Here is a 16673-nt window from a genome sequence, read left to right on the forward strand (position 1 = left end):
TAAATATATGTACATTTTTTATTTACTTTTTATATATATATTTTACTTATTTTCATTTTTTAACTTTCTTTTTTAACAATTTTTTAAAACCTTTTTACCTTTTGTTTTCTATTTTTTATGTATATATAGAGAATATTAGATTTTTTTTAAGGTTTTTTCATATTTCTTTTCGTATTATATTTTTTTTCATCTTTTTATTTTTTTTTAACTTTCTTTCTTATTTGTTTCCAATTATTTGTTTTTTTTTTGTATTTTTATCTTTTTATTTACATTTTTCAAAAAATATAAAATGTATTAACATATTAGAGTATATTACAGTTTTGATAATTTATAGTTTTTGTAATTGTTTTTATTTTTATTCAAATAAATAAAATTGTTATGTTTATATTTGTAATTTCGTTCCAACTTATTTTTTTTTTCTTTTTTTTCTTTACTACTATTATATTTATGTTACGGAAAAAATGAAAATTAAAAAAAATAGTTCGGTTACTAAGAATCAGTGTTTCAATGTGTTATATAACTTGTAAATTAAATCATATTTCTATATGTGATATCAATAGATTAAATTCAAGATAATATTTTTCAATTTGATAATAGACTAAAAAAAACAAAAAAATAATAATAATAGTCGATCTTTATAAAAAAAAACTTGTTATAGTAATTTATATTGAATTCAAGTTCGTTTACTTGAATCAAAGTAAATAAAAACATTAGTAAAACCATAAATAACTAAAATAGGGAAAAAAAAATAGAAAACAAAAATTGTAATATGAAAAAACCTTAGAAAAAATATTAGAAAAACCATAAATAACAAAAAATACAAAAAAAATAAAAAAATAAAAAGGTGAAAAAAATAAAATATAATACGAAAAAAATATGAAAAAACCTAATAAAAAACCTCTAATATACTCTATATATACTCTAAAAAATAGAAAACAAAAGGTAAAAAGGTTAAAAAAAAATTATTGAAAAATAAAGTAAAAAAATGAAAATAAATAAAGTATATATAAAAATAAAATAAAAAATGTACATATATTTATAAAATAACCGAAAATAAATAAATAAAGTACACAAAAAATGAAAAATAAAGTTAAAAAACCATGTGGTGTAATTTTTTTCAAACCTCAGGGACTGAATTTGAACATTTTAGGACTAATTTTGGAAAAAAGTTAACCAACTTAACTATGAAACTCGTTAAGTGGGCTACAGTGATAATTCTGCGAGAAAATTGTGGCCATAAAAATAATAATAAAAAATATCAGGGTTTTTTTTTCCAATTATACGTTAAAAATTTAGGACTTTTATAATATTAACCCTATATATATATATATATATATATATATATATATATATATATATATATATATATATATATATATATATATTCAAATGTTTTCACTATCTATTGTGTGTCTATATGATTGATTCTGAACAAATCATTTTAGTTATTTTAAGAAAGTAATTAATGCATATTAAATATTGAAGATATAATTAATACCTATTATATCTTCAACATATAATATGCACTAATTACTTTTTTAAAATAACTAAAATGATTGGTCCAGAATCAGTCATACATGCATAGAATAGATAGTGAAAACAAAATAACCTAACCCTATATATATATATATATATATATATATATATATATATATATATATATATATATATATATATTATTTACCATATATCTGTCAATCAAAATATTTATTGTCCATATATAAAAACGTAATACAATTCCAGATTCAGTAAATCGACCAAAATATTTAGAAAATATTTGAGATGCAATTAATTTTCATAATGACAAAATTGGAAAATATCAATTACACATGATACCTATATTTAGATGATGGCTGCATGTGTCGTTTTTATTCCCCGAACCTCAAATAGATTATTCATGGCTCTCTGTTACTTTTTCCTTTATACCCTCTTCTCCTTGTCATTGTCTTTTTGTGGAACATCCGCCGTGAACTACCAAGCAATTAACGATGCTTCAGATACTCCCGGCGGCATCCGTTTCACTAATGAAATCGGAATTCCATACACAAAGCAAATAATGAGAACCATCAACAACTACGTATGGACCACCATCTTCGAACAAAGCGATCCTGCTGACCGAAAGCCTGTGCCCACTATGAGCATTTACATCGTAGAGTTCAAAGGAGCCGAAGCAATCACTTGGGGTGATAATATTAATGTTAGTTCTGTTTATCTAGAAGGGTATGAAGGGGACCTGAAATGGGAATACACGTCCCTTTTGCACCATGAAATTACCCACGTTTTTCAATGGAATGGTGAGGGTCAAGCTCCAGTAGGCTTGGTAGAAGGGGTGGCAGACTATACGATTTTAAAAGCGAATTATTACCCACCTGGTTTTGCAGAACCGGGATCTGGGGATAGATGGGACCAGGGATATGATTTCACGGCCCGTTTTCTCGAATATTGTGATGGGATTGTCCCAGGGTTCGTCGCAAAGCTTAACAAGATGATGAGGTTTTCTTTTGACGTCAAGTATTTTGAAGACTTGACAGGAAAGCCCGTGGATCAACTATGGCAGGAATACAAGGCTCAATATGGGAATGTAGTATGAAATAATTGAATTTGTTAATTGGAAAATATAATAAAATAGCTTGTGCGTTCTTTAAGAATGGTAATTATAACATGCCGCAAGATCTCAAAAAAATGTTATGATATTTTTTTTATTAAACAAGAAACCAACAAAACAAATGTGTTCGTTCCTTGAAAGTTTTTTATTTTCTATATGAACACTTGAAGAAACAACAAAAACCTTCACTCGTAACATAATGTCTAGAAATATACATAAAGTATAGATCGTTGAATGATGAATAATAGTTTTTTAGGTATTTTTAGAAATTAATCATTGTCAAAATTCAGATATAACTGTTTTTATTTATTTATTTATTTATTTATTTATTTTTACCGTTGATTGATTAAGATTTATCAAAATAGAGTACAACACTTCCAGTCCTATTGAACTAATTTTTGGCAAGGAACATACATATAAGGATTTTAATTATAGAATTGGCTCATTAACTTTATTGACTAACAGAGTACTCATCTTAGTTCCATTCATTTGGATATCGAAGTTGCAAATTACGAAATACAAATCGAAAGCAATTTTATACCAGGTACTATATTTGCTTTATTAATATTAATACAAGTTTCATTACGTTTAATAATAATTTTATATAGGTGTAGGGATTCGCAAGTGATGTTTGATGCACCGGGTTTTATACCAATTTGGGTAGGAGTAGCAAATCAAGTATCATGTCGTGTTTTTGTCTGATATGACACGACATGACAAATTTTTTTGTAATACGAATACGACATGACATGATGTCGTGTTTTTTTAACTAATACGAAAACGGAGCGATTAAAAAAACAATAAACACGACACGACAAAAATGACATAATATGACAATTAAGTTATTTAATTAATACTTAATCATAAATAACACGACAAACACGAAAAACACAACTGACAAATGTTAAATTGTATAAATTTCGTGTCGAATTTTAAACACGACACGACGTCGTGTTTTTTACACGTGACACGAAGACGAATTCGAATTTCAGTTTCGTCTCAATTTCGTTTCGTGTCGTGTATTTTTGTCGTATCGTGTCATCAATTGTCACCCCTACTTATCTGGCGTAAGGTTAGGAGCTCAATTCTCTTAGATTACCTCTTGTGGTGCCACATGTGGGGAATTTTTCCCTAGAAATCTCTATAGAGGCTTGGCTTGCCCTGTAAAGGAGCTCGAACTCAGGGTGCTCGCTGAAATATTGCAAGTTGGCTTCTGCTTAATTCGTTTGTTGTTTCCAAAAAAACGGTACAAGGATTCGTTCGATCTAGTTTCCTTATTCTATTTTTGCTTACTATTCAAGCAATATTCTGGTGTATATTTTCAATGGTTCTTCAATAATAACACCAAGTCAGGAACGCAATTCTTCATGTTAAGCTTTTCTTGTTTTCTTTATGGTATCAGAGTGAGTCTCTTGATCTGTTTGAAAACTCTGAAGCACCATGACCAGATCTATTGTTGCTGAAGCGGGTTCATCTACAAATCCATCAAAATGACCCCAACTCACCATTCTATATTCACCCAAACGATTACCCTCGCCAAGTACTACAAGTCAACAAAACACTAAATGATGGAAACTATGCAAATTGGTCTAGAAAAATCAAAGACTTTCGCAAAGAATAGGGTCGACTTCATCGATGGCATCCTAGAACGTCTAACGGAGAACTCACCGATTCTGATGGTGTGGCAATGTAGTGATGCGATTATCGAAGGTCGGTTGACCACTGCTATGGAGAAGGAGATCCTTGATAATGTAAATTATGCATGCACAACAAGAGAGATCTGGAAAGATCTTGAGAAATGCTTCAAAAAAGAGAGTGCACCTAGGGCATACGAAAACAAAAGCTTGCTTCAACAAGAAAATAAGTCATGTTTGTGTCAGCATATTTCATGAAACTAAGAGGAATCTGGGACGAAATTCAATCCTTCTCCTCGCAGCCTAGGTGTACGTGTGAAAATTTTTCTTGTAATGTTGGAAAAAGAATCATCGAGGACAAGAATAAAGAACAATCTACGAGTTCTTGATGGGTCTCAACGAAGATCCTGGAACTTTTAGAACTCAACTACTGAGCATTAAACCTATACCGACCCATTGTACTTTTATCACATGGTTGCAAAAGATGAGCAACAAAGGAGTATTACCATGTCCCGCAAATTTGTTGTTCAAGCTGCAGCCTATGAAATCCGAACCTAAACAAACATGGAAAAAGGTCTCGTTAACAAGAAAAGTTTAAAGTGCAAACACCGCGGGACAAATGACCATAATATTAACGGATGTTTTGAAAAAAAAAATCTGATACCCAGATTAAACCTTTCAATGAAGACCAACAAATGATTTAAAGAAAAAGCCTAAGGCGAAACCTAAGTCTAATGCAATCGAACTTGAGAGCAGCCCAATACCCAAACTCATCGTTGAACAATCCAAAAGATTCCTAATACAACTTAATGATCCACCAAAACCAAAAGTAAACATGGAAGGTAAAATCGGTTTCACTTCTCCTTTGGTTAGTGACACTGGAGCTATAGAAAATATTTCATGTAGTGATTCCATCTTAACATCTCTAAATAAATCCAACGTCGGGGTACCCGTTAGAATTCCTAATGGAGACAAAGTTGTAGTAAAAGGTGTTGGGAGTGCACAACTATTTCTAATTTGGATGTCAATGACGTTCTATATATTCCTCATTTTAAATGAAGCTTGTTATATGTTAGGAAAATCACCAAAGGGCTTAACTATTTTTTAATCTTCTTTCCCGATTATTGTTGTTTACATTACTTACACTCGAGGAAGTTGATTGGCATGGGGATATGTAGGGATGGTCTCTCTCATATGGAGAAGTTGGACAAAGGAGCTACTGCCATGGCTGTCACTATGAATTCTCAAATTAGGCATAGAAGACTTGGTCATACTTCAAATTCTAAGCTTCAACAAATTAATTCTATAGGTAGCATAGCTAGTATTGATAACTGTGATTCCTATGTATGAGCTAAACAAACTCGGTTACCTTTTTTATAGTAATATTAAAACCACTTCATGTTTTGATTTAATTCATTGTGATATATGGGCTGGGTATCAGGTACCTTCAATGAAGGGAGCTCGATATTTTCTTACAATAGTGGCTGATTATACTAGAACCACATGGGTCTAATTGATGAAAAACAAGTTCGACACAAGTTCATTCTTAGTTAAACTTTTACAAAATGGTTTTAACCCAATTCAATTGAAGAATCAAGAGAATACGCAGTGATAATGGGGGAGATTTCACCTCCAATGTTATTACAAAGTTTTATGAAGATCATGACACTTTTTTGTAGACCTTATGTGCACACACCCCACAACGAAATGGGGTTGTTAAAAGAAAACATAAGCATCATATTATAGACCTCATATTATGTGAAAATTTTTCATCAAATCTTGAAAACACTTTTGTTTTGACACTTTTAATAGCTTTCTCATTTAGACATTGTAATTTACTTTAATGTGTTTTCTCGAAACCCAACATGATATTTATGCAAATCTCAACTTCAAACATGTTTATAAGACATCTCTAATGCTTGTATTTCAAAACATACCTTATTTGCGTATTTTGCTTCAATATAGTTTTATAATCTGTAAAGTTTTTAAAATTTATAGCATTAGAAAACTTAGTGTTCACTTTTAAATTCTCCAGTGATACACTCTCAACAATGAATAATTATTCTTTTAAATATACTGAGATTTTACCTTATCCATTTTAATCATTGTTGGACTTCCTTTTAGAAAGTCAAAATTGTGAGATTTTCAATCGCCATTTGTAGGGCTTCTCCTTTTTCACAAATGGAGTTTAACTTAATAGATAACTTATGAATTTTTAGCAATCCTTAGCAAACACTTTAGAACTCCCACATGTCTATTTAATCATCAATATACATAAAATATTGAAGTTTGAAATATATCTCAACCTGATTTTAAATCTACGTATAGGTATTGTTCTTAGAATTTTAACAATAACAATCATTGCCGCCGCCGCTACCTTCCTTTTTCTTTCACCCGAACTTTATTTCTCGCTCACCTTTTGATTTTAGATCTCGTACGCCATTATATTAACATAATACACTGTCTAACTTTGTTTTTGTCTATTTTGCTTCTCATGGTATCATGTTTTTATACATAAAGACTAGAAGTCTACCTTTTCGTTTTGAGCGATTAATATGTGTATAGTTGTGAGGCATAATTTCGATTTAGTCAACTTTGATATATTCAGTTACGCCTTTTTACCATATACATCTTGTTTTTATTTTGAAATCTACAATAAACAAGTAATCCTTATTTACATTTGCTCTTTCGTTCTAAATTCAGAAACTTGATTTAAAATGCAAGTTTCGTTGTATTTTTCCTTATAATTAATACACAAGATGAATACCCTTATGCTTATAATTTTTCTATATCCAGAAAATATATGTGAAGGATATGTATCCTTATGTTTCTTCTTTTCTTTAAATACATCAAAAATTTTGAATTTTACGATTATCTATTCTTTAAATGATTGTTTTTGTAGAAACACTAAACTAAGAGTACACTATTTTCAATAATCGATATTTTTACACCTTTCTTAAAATAGCATTTTACTTTGTAATTTTCAGTGAGTTCCTAAACTCTCAACTTTGTTTTCATAAATACTATGACTCGTAAACTTGAATTTGTCCTGACTATGACAATTAGAAATTTCTCAAAAAAATTTAATACAAATATTTCTATACAAATTCATTTAATGGCGACTAAAACCTTTAACCGTAATTAATCTTTATATTATTTTACTACTTCGTTGGATCGTCACACATGTATATTCATTATCTTGGAATTATTACACATTTTGATAATATTGAGATTAATTATCATTTCTAAACACACATTTTGATAATAGTGAGATTTTTATCGCTTCTAAACACTTAAAATGCTATCTATACAATGTGATTTAATTTATCATAAACTTTCATCGCCTCCATTTGCAACAATGATTCTCTAAGAGTATTCATTCTACGAATAAGGTTTTATTATTGTAAGAGTAACCGTAGTAGTAATTATAGCCTCGGAGATCCTCAATCATTTCGTAACTCATTTTGTCGACGACACTTAAATAGCCTTTACATTTGAGATGTACCAACACTTCGTTGCTTACCCTTAGTACATATTTTTAGGAACTTACCCTTGATCGTTTCCCTTTCATTCGTGCTACCCCATCTTATTTTGGAATATATCTTTTCCAAATGTAATAGCCAACCCAGAAGTGAACAAATTGTTCCTAATCTCTTCTTTATTAAGCGGTGAATTTACACTTAGTGCTAATTTAGAATGCAACTTAACGATCAATGTGGATTTAACGCTCAGTGCAGTTGGTGTATCAGCAAAACTTATGTCGCTCTCTTAATTCAAATAATATCTAACTAGATGATCTTTTTTGACTAGGTCACCATCTTTGGATCATGATTTCCATGATCCTAATTTCTCGCAATATAAATTGTAGAACTCGAATTAAGGAAACATTAATTTGACTATAGTTAAAGAATTGGGTTCTTCCTTTGAGGAAATAAACCCGAAATAATCAAAGAACACTGCAAGTCACCACCTCTCCATCTATATAATTGTATTCGACTGAGTTCTAATAGAATACGTCACAAATTGAATTTCGGGGCGAAATTCTTTCAACCGGGGGAGAATGTGACAACCGTCAAAATTAGATTCGGTTCTAGATTTGAATAAACTTAGTTGCACATATAGGCACGACACATAATATACTTAGGAACTAGAAGCTAAGTTATAACCTACTAGAAACTTGGAAACAAGTAGGATCGAATGATAGTGTACTTAGATTTCACATTGATATGTGGATTCTACTACTACTTAATTGTAGTGACTATCCATATTCGGGTCACTCTTTGACTCGAACACCATTTCATGAATCATATACACACATCATGCACTTGACCTAGAAGTAGAAATTAGGTCAAAGTCTCATAGAAACTTAAGTCAAAGTTGAAGACTAGGACTAGTATACTTGATTCCTCAATTTCGCTTGAATCTCGGAATCACTACATAGAATGCCAATAAACTGATAAAAATAAATTACAAACATTATTTATAACTATAAAAGAGTGATAATACCATAAGATAATATAAAGTCTCAAATATTCTATTTATTTTGATATCCAAAGATTTACAAACTCTCAAAAACCCTAAATGCCCAAAAAACTCACATTTATAAACTTTAACATTAAAAATTCTATAAAAATAATTATGAAGCTTCTAATATTATCTAATAGTAATTAAAATTATAAAAATGCATTTAAGGAAATAAAATTGAACTCATTAACATTTACCCGTAATTTATAAATCAGAAATCAACATTTTTATGCACAAAAAAAACTTGGTTAAGTTGCATCTTTTATAAATATTTGATATTTTTATAAAATATTTAAAATTTATAAAGACAAATGAAAGAGAGGGATATTATACCCTCAAAATTCGGATTCCTCTCTCTCTCTCCTCTCTCTCCTCTTCCCAATACACTCAATCAATTCCCCTCTACACTCTATTTCTCCATACTTCACTTTCTCTCTCACACTCCCTCACTTCATTTTCTCTCTATTCTCCCTTCCTCTCTCCATCAACCATGAAATTCTCCAGAAAATGGGTCATATAACACACCTTGAATTCTAAATCTTAATCTGCTTGAGGTGTTCTTAAAGGTAAACCCGAAAATCCTTTAATCTCCTTCACCTTTCTTTCTAGTTTTAAAGGTTTGGGAAAATGACACAAATGCCCTACGAACTTTAGAGGGTTTACCTATTGAGTCCCTAAAGTTTTTGCCGAGCTTTACGGGTCCTTAAACTATGATATGACCTGCTCTTTTAGTCTCTGTCAACCTGTAATTGCCGGTTCAGTGACCTGTTAGACAAAAAAAACGCATTTTGTGCCCCTATAAAGTAAAAAAAAATAATAATAATAAGTTCGGGGATCAATTCGTACAAAAAAAACTCTCATTTTCTTCTAAATCTGATTCACACTCAATTCGTATTGATCCCCAAACTTATTTTTTTGGCTTTATAGGGGCACAAAGTGAGTTTTTTTGGTCTAAAAGGTCACTGAGCCGGCTATTACAGGTTGACATGGACTAAAAGAGCATGTCATATCCTAGTTTAGGGACCCCATAAAGTCTAAGAAAATTTTTAGGGACTCAACGAGTAAATCCTTGAAAGTTCATAGGACATTTGTGTCATTTTCCCTAAAGGTTTTTCTTACACTTTCTCCTTATTCTACTCCATTCTATGGTAAAATCAAGAACACTTACTCAAACTCACGTTTGATGATGGTGGTGGTAGGATTTCACCCAAAAACAACATGCATGTTGTAAATGGTGAAATCCAAGGATCAAAACCTAAGTCGAAATCAACATAATGCACTTTTTCTACAAGTTTTGGGTGAAAAACACCACATGCATCCAAAGTTTTCTATCAAAAACGATTTTTGAACATTTCAAACTCATGAATGGTCTTCAAACAAACATGCATGTGATGATCTTCAAGCTTAGATGCTAGATCATCAAAGTATGTTGTTAAAAGCTTTCAAATATGTTCATGAAGGATTTACTTCCAAATAAATATCTAAAACTCATTTTCTGACCAAATCCGATTTTTCCCATATTTCCATCAACAAAATGAGATGTTCAACAAATTTTTAGAAAATAATTCATTTTTCTCGAATTATTATAATTATTGAAATAAAATAGGGCAATAAATCATATAAAATACTTTCTGAGGTCTATAAATCCTAGGTAAATTCTTGGATGACCCCTATACTAAATAATGAACCCACATTAAATTTCATCGGTTTTTGTTACTGTTTAATATGGTTTTGATTTTCTTTTTGTTTGTCTCCAATAAATCCTAAAAGCACTTTAGAGAATGTTAAAATGATATATAAAACTTTTCGCAGTTGCAACCAGAGGTATAAGATTTAGAAGAATATTTTCAGAATTTTTCATAATGAATTCCTATTTTCCCTGATTTTTGTATTTATAATGGACTAAAAACAGGAAAAATAGTTTTACTTATCCAAAATTTATGAAAAGTTACCAGAACACCTTTTAGACATTAGAATGCCACATAACAATTTTGATGATTTTTCTCTTATGTATACTATTTTTCTCCTATTTTCTAAGATTAAATACACTTAAATCCACAAAATCGGATTTCAGTAGATAAAAACCACCTTTGGGATTTTTCCCAGATTATCTACACTTTAATTGAACTTTACAAAAATTTTGATAATTTACTTTAATAGTTTAATAATTATTCTCCAAGTAATGATTATTTCAGAGGATAAAAAAAGAAACATAGAAAGACTAATTGAAAAATATCTTTTATATTTTTCACAGCTTCTACTTGTATAAAAATAGTTTACAAAAATTTTGGGAGATTTTGGAAACTGGTTTCTATTTATTTCAAGTTTTATTAGAATAAATGCACAAAAACCATAAAACACGGATAAAAAGTTTAGAAATCCATTTTTATATTTTTCCCAGGTTAAGAATGTCTAATAACGGTATTATAAAAAGTTTGGGTAATTTTTCCCAGCTTAAGAATGTCTATTTATCCACATTTTTAATAGAATAAATGGATAAAAATCGTAAAATTGGGTTAAACAGTTTAGAAACCGATTTGTATATTTTTCCCAACTTAAGTATGTGTAATTACATTATTACAAAAAGTTTGGGGTATTTTCGTAACTGATTTCTATTTTTCATGAATTTGTATCTATTTATAGAATTAAATATATGAAAAATGGCCAAAATGGGTTTTATGTCCTAATATGTTCATCCTAACCAAATGAACTATTTTTCTTGACTTGATTAGTGTAAAATGGTTTAAGTTATGTTTATTTCATTCCTCATGTTATAGATCTCGGTTTTTAGATACTTTTTGGATAACATATTCATCACAACACAAAATATTACACACAAACATGCATCAAATCACACATAGCATACATTTACTCATAGATCTACACATTTGCTTGTATTCTCCCCCATAAAAACTCATAAAAACCAAAAGAAAGGGTGTATGAAGCTCACCTTGGGTGTGGTTTTGGTTTTTGGAAGGAAAAATGAGAAAAATTCGGCCCTAGTAACCTTCCTTGGAAGATCTCGAACTTGGATGCTTCTAAGGTGTTAAATCATAAGTTTGAATGAATTAAGAGATGATTCTTGAATGGAATGAAATAGCTAGCTTATGGATCTAAGCAACATCTTACCTTAGATGATGATTTTTATGTAAGAATCCCCTTGAACACCACTTAGATCTCAAAAATATGGAGAGGGAATGAGAGAGTTTCTTGAGAGAATTGTGAGTGAGTTGTGTGTCTGTGTGCTTGGATTCGGCCGAGAGCAAGAGAGAGAGGGAGAAGAAGAGAAGTGCTTGCATGGAAAGATGAGATTGCATGGATGTTTGAAGTGCAAAAGCTTATATATCCTCCATATAAAAATGAGGTGGTAAGAAAAGTCAACCCTTCTTCTTGGGTTTGTAGTTTGGGCCGAGAGATAGAGAAGAGAGATGGAGATTTGGGCCTTTTATGTTTAAGTCCATAATATGGAGCCCAAGTTAATGGTTTTCGCCCCATTGGCCCTTTTAGAGTAATTCACGACCCAAATAAATATAAATATGATTCTTATGGCCCATTAGGGCTAATTAGGTTAGTTATGGCCCAATGAGGTCCATTAAGGTGTTTTATTTCATTCTAGGCCCAATATGGCCCAAAATGTTAAAATGAATGAAAGTGGGTCCAATTAGAGCCCATTTAAGAGTTCTAAGCCCAAGATGGTCAAATTGGAAGCTTATTGGTCCATTGGGCCCAATAGGGAAGTCCTAGTCCAAAATGGACTTAAAAAAGAACTTCTAGGGTTTCCAATTGCTTATTGACTACTTGAAATGCTTGTATGAGGTGTTTGATTGAAATTATGTTGTTATAGAGTATGCATCATACATGCTATCATTTCTTTGATTCATAATTTGGCTTAAGTGTTGTAGTTACAAGGCACAAAAATTTCCAGTTGTGACATCATCCCCCCGTTAGAGGGAATTTCGTCCCGAAATTCTTTTGAAAGCTAGATTCAAGAATGCTAGAATAGATGAGGGTACTTTTGCTTCATTTGGTCTTCGCGTTCCCACGTGAATTCTGGCCCACGCTTCGCGTTCCACCGTACTTTCACGAACGGGATGCGACTTTGTTTAGTACGCTTCACCTCCCTGTCCATGATTTCGACTGGTTCTTCAACGAACAGGAGATTCTCGTTGATTTCAATTTCGTCAAGGGGAATGACGAGAGTTTCATCTGATAGGCACTTCTTTAGATTGGGAACATGGAACACGGGGTGTACACTGCTTAGCTCAGTGGGTAGCTACAGTTTGTACGCCACTGGACCTATTCGGGCAACGATCTCGAAAGGTCTAATGTATCATGGGTTTAGTTTTCCCCGTTTTCCGAAATGAATGACTCATTTCCAAGGTGAAACTTTTAACAGCACTCGATCCCCGACCTGAAACTCTAAGGGCTTTCACCGTTTATCGACGTAGCTCTTTTGTCGGTCGCGCGAGGCTTGTAGTCGAGCTCTGATTTGGACTATCTTTTCTGTTTTTTCACGTATGATTTCCGGTCCCGTTAACACCTTGTCCGATGCTAGTTCCTTTGCTAGCTGGGTGTCGCCCACCTCAGCCCAACACAACGGTGATCTACACTTACATCCAATAGCGCTTCGAAAGGAGCGACTTTGATGCTCGAATGGTAACTGTTGTTATACGAGAATTCAACTAAGGGTAAGTGGGTATCCCAAGACTTCCCAAAGTCTATCACACATGCGCGAAGCATGTCTTCGAGCGTCTGGATGGTTTGTTCGCTTTGACCGTCCGTTTGTGGGTGATAAGCGGTGCTCATGTCGAGATGGGTTCCAAGTGCCTTCTGAAGTGATTGCCAAAAACGTGAAGTGAATCTACTGTCTCTATCTGAGATGATAGACACTGGTACTCTGTGAAGCCTCACGATTTCTCGGATGTATATTCGTGTCAGTCTCTCCATCTTGTAGGATTCTTTTATTGGCAGGAAATGGGCGGATTTCGTCAGTTGGTCAACTATTACCCATATAGTGTCTAATCCGTCCGACGTCTTGGGTAGCTTGGTCACAAAGTCCATGGAAATCCCTTCCCATTTCCACTCGAGGATTATTGGTTGCTGTAATAACCCCGAGGGCTTCTGGTATTCCACCTTTACTTTGGCGCAAGTAAGGCACTTGTTGACGTATGTGGCAATTTCTGCCTTCATGTTAGGCCACCAATATTGTTGTTTAATATCCAAGTACATTTTGTCCGAACCTGGATGGATGGAGTATCGCGTCTTGTGAGCTTCATTCATGACTACCTCCCTAAATCCTCCAAGTTTAGGGACCCAAATACGGTTCATGAAATAATATACTCCGTCCTCTTTTACCTCTAGATTCTTCTCCATTCCGCGTAATGCTTCGCTTGCTCTGTTTTCCATCTTCATGGCATCTGACTGGGCTACCCCGATCTGAGTGGTTAGGTGAGATTGGATGGTTATTGAGAGAGTTTTCGCACGACGATTAGAGTACTCCTTTTGGCTCAAGGCATCAGCTACCACGTTGGCCTTGCCCGGGTGGTACTTGATTTCACACTCGTAATCGTTTAATAGTTCAACCCATTTTCGTTGCCTCATATTCAGCCGTTTCTGATTCAAGATGTGCTGGAGACTTTTGTGGTCTGTGAAGATGGTGCACTTCGTACCATAAAGGTAATGCCTCCAAATCTTCAGAGCAAAGACCACTGCTCCCAATTCCAGATCATGGGTTGTATAATTCACTTCGTGTGTCTTCAGTTGGCGAGATGCGTAGGCTATCACTCTTCCACGCTGCATGAGAACGCAACCTAAACCCTGATTTGACGCGTCATAGTAGACCACGAAATCTTCCGTTCCCTCTGGTATAGATAGTACCGGGGCACTGCAGAGTGCTTGCTTCAGAGTTCGGAATGCAACTTCTTGTTTGTCCGTCCATTTGAATGGTACGCCCTTTTGCGTAAGCGAGGTAAGTGGCTTGGCGATCTTAGAGAAGTTTTGAATGAACCTCCTATAGTAGCCTGCTAGGCCTAAGAACTGGCGAATTTCTGTGGGTGTCGTCGGGACTGCCCATCCTTTAACGGCTTTGACCTTAGAAGGATCCACATGTATTCATTCCCGACTAACAACATGACCTAAGAAGTTCACGCTACGGAGCCAGAACTCACACTTGGAGAGTTTTTCTTATAGCTTCTCCGCACGCAGGGTTTCTAGGATTTGTCGGAGATGTTGGCCATGTTCTTCTTCGCTTCGGGAATAGACTAGAATGTCGTCAATGAAGACAATAACAAAGTTGTCGAGTAATGGTCGACAGATTCGGTTCATCAGGTCCATAAATGTGGAAGGGGCATTCGTTAGACCGAATAGCATTACGACAAATTCATAATGTCCGTAACAAGTTCGGAAAGCGGTTTTGGGAATATCCTCTTCCCAGACCTTGAGTTGATGGTACTCGGACCGTAGATCTATCTTAGAGAAGTAACTAGCTCCTTGGAGCTGGTCAAATAGATCGTCGATTCGTGGGAGTGGATAGCGATTTTCGACAGTAAGTTTGTTTAGCTCTTTGTAATCGATGCACATTCTAAAAGATCTGTCCTTCTTTTTGACAAAGAGGACCGGAGCTCCCATGGCGAGTAGCTGGGTCGGATGAATCCCTTGCCTAGGAGTTCGCTGAGTTGGCTGGACAATTCCGGCATTTCAGCAGGAGCTAGTCAGTAAGGCGATTTAGTGAGAGGAGTTGCTCCTGGAACGAGATTGATTCGGAACTCAACTTGTCTTTCTGGGGGTACTCCAGGAAGATCTTCAGGAAATACATCTGGGAATTCACGTGCTACTGGAATGTCTTGAATGCTAATCTATCCCTTGGTTTTATCCACTATGTGATCCAGGAATGCCAAATCGTTCTTTCACAGATGCTTCTGTGCCTGGATGCACGAGATGAGGTGAAGGTTCGTGCTAGGTTTGTCTCCGTAAATAACTAGGGTTTTGTGATTGGGAAGGTGAAGGCGAACGGCCTTCTCGTGACACATAATTTCGGCATGGTGGGGGCTTAACCAGTCCATGCCAATAATCACATCGAAACTCCTAATGGGAACAGGCATTAAGTCTATTCGAAAGACGTGTTGATTTAGGGTTAGGGTACATCCGATGTAGATTTCCCCAGTGGATTCGGTTTTCCCATTGGCCATTTCCACCGTAAAGGTTTCATTGAGCTTCTGGGGTTGTTGTTTTATCAAATGTTTAAACTTATTGCTCACAAAACTTCGCTCTGCTCCGGTGTCAAATAGGATGCATGCATAAGTGTGGTTTAGGGGAAACGTACCGGTAACAACAGCGGGATCCTGAATCGCCTCCCCCTGACCCATAGTTAGCATCCTTCCAGTTCCTCCATTTCCGGGATTGTTGTTGTTAGGGAAATTTCGACGGAAATGCCCAGTCCTTCCACATCCATAGCAGGTGTAGCTAGGTCCTGCATTGTTTCCGCCAGTGTTGGTGATGTTGTTGTTGTTGCTTCCCTGTTGTTGATTCTGAGGGTAAGTCCTGAAGTACCTTGCCGTGTGCCCCTTCCGATTGCAACTAGTGCACTGCATCTCCCTGCATTCTCCATTGTGATGGAGACCGCACTTGTTGCACTTGGGAAGATTACCAGAATAAGGTCTAGGAGCACTTGGAGCAGCTGAGGCTGGAGCATGTGGTGTGGATGGAACTTGCGCGGTTGCAGCATTAACTGTCACTGTTTGCTGCTTCTTGGACGATTCGGAGCCTTGAAGTCCCTTCCTCTTGTTGTTTTTCCCCTTCTTGCTATCATTTTCCTTCTTAACTTCAGTCTCCACTGGCTTCTCACCCTTCTTGTTGTTGTGGTCATACAACTTCTTGGCCAATCTCTTGGCACTGTCGAAAGTTTCAGGATT

At 34.3% G+C, this 16673-nt stretch overlaps 1 protein-coding gene across 1 annotated transcript; it reads left to right on the forward strand.

Moving 5' to 3' along the window:
- Positions 1-1897: 1897 nt before the first annotated feature.
- LOC145059942 (uncharacterized) lies at positions 1898-2590 on the forward strand. Its single transcript, XM_079007701.1, has one exon. It carries the CDS (start codon positions 1898-1900, stop codon positions 2588-2590), a length of 693 nt encoding a protein of 230 aa, XP_078863827.1.
- The last annotated feature ends 14083 nt before the right edge of the window (positions 2591-16673 follow it).

This window comes from Lactuca serriola, chromosome 6 (assembly GCF_051521515.1).
Source record: "Lactuca serriola cultivar US96UC23 chromosome 6, Lser_US96UC23_V15, whole genome shotgun sequence".
NCBI classification, from domain to species: Eukaryota; Viridiplantae; Streptophyta; class Magnoliopsida; order Asterales; family Asteraceae; genus Lactuca; species Lactuca serriola.

Bases quoted from the DNA above. Each gene is read 5' to 3' on its own strand.
- LOC145059942 (XM_079007701.1), top strand. From the start codon at position 1,898: ATGGCTCTCTGTTACTTTTTCCTTTATACCCTCTTCTCCTTGTCATTG.